This window comes from Populus euphratica, unplaced genomic scaffold (genome assembly GCF_000495115.2).
Source record: "Populus euphratica unplaced genomic scaffold, PopEup_1.0 scaffold719.1, whole genome shotgun sequence".
Classification (NCBI taxonomy): domain Eukaryota; kingdom Viridiplantae; phylum Streptophyta; class Magnoliopsida; order Malpighiales; family Salicaceae; genus Populus; species Populus euphratica.
Window position 1 is genome coordinate 36,996 of NW_011500581.1, and position 6,291 is coordinate 43,286.

Consider the following 6,291-nt stretch of genomic DNA (forward strand, 5'->3'; position numbering starts at 1 on the left):
ATTTGGCTATCTCTTTGTCCTTTCAATTTCAGTTTTTAAATTCATCAATCAATCCTTTCATTTATGTGATAGGCCTGCATTTAAAATGAATATTTACCGTAAGTTAAAAGTATCTTATATTATTAGATATATTATTATAAAATATGTTTTAGTTAAGGAGTTATTGATACTTCAAGTGCAAAATAATAATATAAAACTTTGATAAAAATACATTTTTAAATATCAATCACTCATCAAATTAAAAAGTTTATTTAAAAGTTGTGTTGTTGCATTGGTTTGTCATTGCACCGAGTCTTGTTATAGCAGACTTACAATGAAGAAAAAACATGCAGCAAAGCAAAGAAACATGAACACTAGAATTTATTAAGCTGACGAAAAATAAGATTAACCTTGAAAAACTGTGACAAGGTGGCACTAGAAGGCCCATCATAGAGCAAGAAGTAGGGGAACAGTGCCCTTTTTCTTCCAGAGTTTAAAACACATAAAAACAAAGGGTACAAGATACTAGAATTATATACATAGCATTTTCTCCCCCGTCTAGAGAAGTTCTCAACTATTCAGGTCTATCTGCTTTTCTAGAGGGTTTGTCATTGAACTTCAGGCCTTTCCTTTTCTGGTAGCAAAGTTAATTCAGGATTTTTACACTGTGCAATGCTGCTGGATGGTATCAATATCCAAACCCTTGAGTTTAACAACCGATTCATCATGCCCCTTAAGTGTGTGAAGCTCCCGGAGCCTATTCATGATAGATAAATTATCTTAGTAAGCTGATTAATGACTAAAAAATTCAAGAACGAATCGATTTAGATTATATATCAAGCAATAAAACATTACAATATTCTCTACCAGTGATAAAAACAAAAATCAAAAGACTAATGCCATACCTTGCAACCTCTGCTCGTCTCTTAGCCTGCTCAGCGATTTCAGACAACTCCCTATAGCCGCTCTTTTCATTGAAGACACCAGCAGTCTCTGGTGGTTGAAGCCCATGCAAGGTCCTTTGTGCAAGAGCCCAATGAGCTTCTCTCTCCTCTTTACCATAATCTTTCTTGGTGGTAAAGGCGGTCTGTCACACGAGGAAAAATTGTGTGCCACATTTCAGTTCCAACTACTAAATACATGTTCGAGTACCTGGAAAGATCAGTGTTCGGGAAAAATAATGTACCTTGTTCTCTAGCAAATTGAGCCATGCCTTTCCACTTAGGATGTAGCGGATGGCAAACTTCATAATATCAAGTGGGAAATAGAAAACAATACTGTAAATCCAGATGACACCAGCCCAACCCCAGCCAATTCCCTTGATCCTTGCAAAACCCCAGTTGACATAAACGGCAATCACAGTTGCAACCTGATGAAAACCAGTGTTCGTTAGATTATTTCTGAAGGAATTCTTCACCTCCAAACCACATCAAGGAGGAAGCAAATATTACCAGCTGTGCAATCATGAAAGCAGACACCAGTAGCAGACCAGGTCGTTCAATAAAGGACCAGCTGCGAGAACGAGTCACGAAAATAAGAGCTTGGCTCACAATACTAACTTGAAGGTATAAGGCACCCATCATTTCTTCATCATTTTTCCTCAACGATCTGAGACCAAATTTTTCCTGCATGTGTGGAACGTGAAAATGCACATTGGTATCCACCAAACAGCACTATTCTGCAACTCAATACAAGTTTGCTAGTCAAAATGTGGCGTCTGTTACCGAAAAGAAATCAGTATCATGCACTGCCCAGAAGAATATCACAGTCATCAATGCCAGGTAACCACCAAGTACGATTCCAGTGGCAAATATCTCTTTTAGTTTCCAGCTATCAGGTAAGGGTGATGGCTTAACTTCTTTTGAGATTGTCATGATTGTACCTACGAAACATGATAAATCAATACTCAAAACTACCGTGCCGTCTTGGCCTACATAAAAAGTAATTAATAATTTTAAAACCATTCTCATCACTACTCACCATCATTTAGGATGGCAATAATCAAAACCATGAAAGGAGAGAAGTCGTGTTTCCATATCAGAGCAATAAGCATGAACCCAAACAGCCAAATTCGAATTTAATGTCAGAAAGGAGTGGTGCTGTGTTTATAATAGAAAACCACATTTATAAACTGCTAGTGGTTACTTACCACAATACGGATTGTGATGGAAACTGCATAGATCTGCAATAGTGAAGGTATTTAAGTCACTAATTGTTAAAATGGAAATAGAATTTAAAGGGAAGAAAACTTGTGAGCTTGGTCAAGAACATAAGAAGCATGCACAACTAACAGTGTAGTTCTTCATCCTTTGGAAAATAGCTCTACTGGTCAGCACAGCACTTATAATGACACTCAATCCAGGCTCTGTTAGGACAATGTCAGAAGCACTTCTTGCAGCATCTGTAGCATCAGCAACAGTAATTCCAATATCTGCCTTCTTCAATGCAGGAGCATCATTAACACCATCACCAGTCATTCCGACAATGTGCTTCCTTTCTTGCAATTTCTTCACGATTTCATATTTGTGCTCTATGAAGAAAATGGATTTAGTTAGATAAAATAATCTATCTAACCGAATCGACACCAACAAGTGCCGAATATTTTTGTCATAGGTGGAATAACGAAAGCACCCACCTGGAAACACGCCAGCAAACCCATCTGCCCTCTCAATCAACTCTTCAACAGGAAGAGTAGCTATGCTTGCATCCTTATCCTGACCAAGTAAAGAAGCTGAAGGGTACATGTTTGTTCCCATCCCAAGCCTTCGTCCTGTCTCCTTTGCAATAGCAAGCTGATCACCTGTATATTAAAATCACCATAAAGTAAGCAACAACATAAAAAAATAAATAATAATCACCATTGCATTCACTAAATAGCTTATCAAATAACAAAAAATCACCAGTAATCATCTTGACATTTACGCCGAGATTGAGTGCCCTACGGATGGTTTCAGCACTGTCATGTCTTGGAGGATCAAAGAGGTTCAACAAGCCAACGAACTACCATGGACCACCTGGACTTTCCTTACTTTTCTCAGGCACTTGCTGCATCCAAACCACAGTACCAGTAATAAGAGGATGTTTTTTCCAAAAACAATGTAGGGAAAGCAAAGGAACGCTGCAGAATATCAATTCAAGGCATTAAAACCTGTCTAGCAACAGCCAATGACCGAAGCCCTCTTTCAGCAAACTTATCAATACAAGAATGAACCTTCTTCTTAACATCTTCCCTGCAATTGCATAGGGCGAGGATCTATTCACAGAAAAAAATAGTTTGAACAAGATAACTCACTAATCTTTTTCGAGTGTTACACCAAAAGGTGGTATGAAATTTAAAGTAGCAACAAGTTACCTGCTCAGGGGCACCTTTACTTGCTCTATGCCAGTTTCCAGCAGCATCAATGTAGGTTAAAGCAGTCCTCTTGTCCACAGGATCGAATGGAAGGAAGTGTACCTCTCTTATACCAGCCCTTGCCTGCATACAAATACGTGAGATTAAGGCTCGCGTTCATTACTTGATGTCTTAAAATATGCAAAGCAGGCATTGTACCTCCTTTGGATCACCAAGCATTCCAACCATGGCAGCGTCAATGGCATCTTGATTTTCAACTCTAGAGGCCCTGGCAGCAAGCAGGATGACATAATCTTTGTCCACAGCCTTTGCAAAAACCTCAATCAAGTTTTTGTCAATGCTCAATTTGTTGAAGGTTAGAGTCCCAGTTTTGTCACTGCAGAGTACATCCATGCCTGCCATCTCTTCAATGGCAGTCATACGCTTAGTGATGGCACCTTGTTGGGACAGCTTGTGGGATCCAATAGCCATCGTCACCGACAAGACCGTTGGCATAGCAATGGGGATGCCTCCAATCAAGAGAACCAAAAGATTGTCAATTCCATCTCTGTACTTGCGGTGCTGAATTGGGTACATGACTATGATCTCAATAACCATTCCAACTGCTATTGAACAAATACAGAAGTTCCCAATAGCAGTAAGAACCTTTTGGAAGTGGCCAACTTGGTTGGTGTTGTCCACCAGATGCGCAGCCTTTCCGAAGAAGGTGTGAACACCAGTAGCAATAACAACAGCCTCAATCTCTCCTTGTTTACAAGTGGAGCCTGAGAAAACTTCATCGCCTGGATGCTTAGTTACTGGAAGTGACTCCCCAGTGAGAGCAGATTGATCAACCTTTAAAGGATCACCCTCAAGAAGACGGGCATCAGCAGGAATGATATCTCCCAATTTGACACTAATGATGTCTCCGGGAACCAGAATTGCAGCATCCTCCTCATTCCACTTTCCATCCCTAAGAACCTACACCAGCATGGAATGAAAATAAAGTACAAAATTAATTATAATTAGTTAATATTAATTTTTAAGCAAGTGTTTAACCACTCTTTTATTCTTCTCTTTTTCTATCATAATGGCAGTATGCCAGCATCTAACATTTATCATTAGTAGATTATGTTGTTTCTTCTTATCTACTTGTAACGAAGCATGACACTGACTTTTAACAAAAATAAAAAAACTCGATACATAGTTCACTATAAACCAGTATACATGACACTTTAGAGGCTTATCCAAGTCATCAGATTTCACACATCATAAAACACGCAAGCCGATGAAAATATCTTATACATATGTATATGAACAAAGTGCCGTAGACTGTTTATTTTTTAGGTAGTTTTTATAGTTATAATTTTAAAAAATAAGTTTAAAAAAAAATATAATTAGATGTAGTTAGTTGGATTTAAATAGTAAAAATTATAGTTGAGATTTATATAAAATAAAAAATATATATAAAATATTTTGTTATAGTTATTTTTCAAAAGTATTTTTTACTTGAAATTATATCAAAAAAAAAAAATTTATATCAGAGTATCAAAATAATCTGAAAATACAAAAAAATAATTTAAAGTAAATAAAATAAAAAAATTTCAAATTTTAAAAACAATATTTTTAAAACACAAAAACTAACAGAGTTTTATGAAATTCAATTAAAAAACTATACAAAAAATGCTTTATAAAAATTACATTTCAAACTTAATTTTTTAATAAATTCCATAGTATAAAACACAATTTAATGTATTATCAAACATCTAAGTGTATTTTTTGTACCACAAATACAAGCAGGTGCAAAACATACACTCCCTTAGCCAATCTGCAAGTAGCCAACTAAATGTGCTACACAGTTTCTTGAATTACCTTGGTTTTAGGAGCCAGGCCAGCCATAAGTGCAGCAGCAGCATTTCCCGCATTGTTTTCTTCAATGAAACTAATGGCAGAGTTGATCACAAGCAAGCAGATGATACCGACAAAGTCTTGCCAATCCGGGGGCCTTCTATCGCCATTCGCCAATGCAATAGCCATGATAGCTGCAGCTTCCATAACCCATGATAGAGGATTCCACATGAACCCTAAGAACTTGAGAAATTTGCTTTCCTGTTCATTGAAATACTTGTCATTAGTCCACAAATCAGCAAACAACATAACATAATAAGTTCCATGTACATGCCAAGGTATCATTAGGGACCTTTTTCTCTTCCACTTTGTTGGGGCCAAAGATTTGAAGCCTGTTGGCTCCTTCATCCGAGGTCAAACCCTTTTGTACATTTCAATTGCTCGAACACTTCCTCAACCAGAATCTTTTCCTGTTAACAAAAACCAATTTCACAACAACATTGCAATTATCAGTATCCCCGGTGACCCGATATTAAATCTTGAATTTCATTTTTTAATTATTGTATTTTCACAACAATTTAGATTAATTTTTGTACTATTTCAATCGAGAAATAACCGTTAAAACAACCCTATTATTTTACCGTGAGTATCATTTTTTCAATTATTAGAATTACAAGGTTGCTCTCACATAAGGGACAGCCCCCACTTTGTGTGATTCTGATTGATACGTGATTAGTACTTAAAAGTGTATTTTTATTAAAGTTTTATATCATCATTTTGCACTTGAAGTATTAATAACTCATTAACTAAAGTATGTTTTATAATAATATATCTAATAATATAAGATACATTTAATTTGTAATAAATGTTCATTTTAAATACAGGCATATTACATAAATAAAAAGATTGATCGATGAATTTAAGAACTTAAATTGAAAGAACAAAGAGATAGTCAAACTCAAAGAAGAGATATCGGTGCAATCCAAACCGGAACACTGTTCGGTAATTGGGTCATATCTGGAGCTACAGATCTCAGATTTAGGTCCAATTTATATGGATGGAAAGGTAAGACATAAGCCTACAACTTTAATACAGAGCCCAAGACTTAAAAAGGTCATTTTCAAGTCTAAATT

The 6,291-nt window shown here is 36.3% G+C and overlaps 1 protein-coding gene across 1 annotated transcript in view; it reads right to left on the reverse strand.

Moving 5' to 3' along the window:
* Positions 1-371: 371 nt before the first annotated feature.
* Positions 372-6,291, reverse strand: part of LOC105115501 (plasma membrane ATPase 4) — an 8,975-nt gene continuing 3,055 nt past the window's right edge. Inside the window, 16 exon segments of the mRNA XM_011012406.1 lie at positions 372-736; positions 885-1,066; positions 1,166-1,348; positions 1,431-1,604; positions 1,704-1,861; positions 1,960-2,041; positions 2,129-2,161; positions 2,271-2,509; positions 2,615-2,779; positions 2,880-3,024; positions 3,128-3,232; positions 3,332-3,454; positions 3,530-4,291; positions 5,183-5,419; positions 5,511-5,580; positions 5,582-5,628. Of these exon segments, the coding sequence (XP_011010708.1) occupies positions 640-736; positions 885-1,066; positions 1,166-1,348; positions 1,431-1,604; positions 1,704-1,861; positions 1,960-2,041; positions 2,129-2,161; positions 2,271-2,509; positions 2,615-2,779; positions 2,880-3,024; positions 3,128-3,232; positions 3,332-3,454; positions 3,530-4,291; positions 5,183-5,419; positions 5,511-5,580; positions 5,582-5,628 (2,802 nt within the window). The 3' untranslated portion in view covers positions 372-639.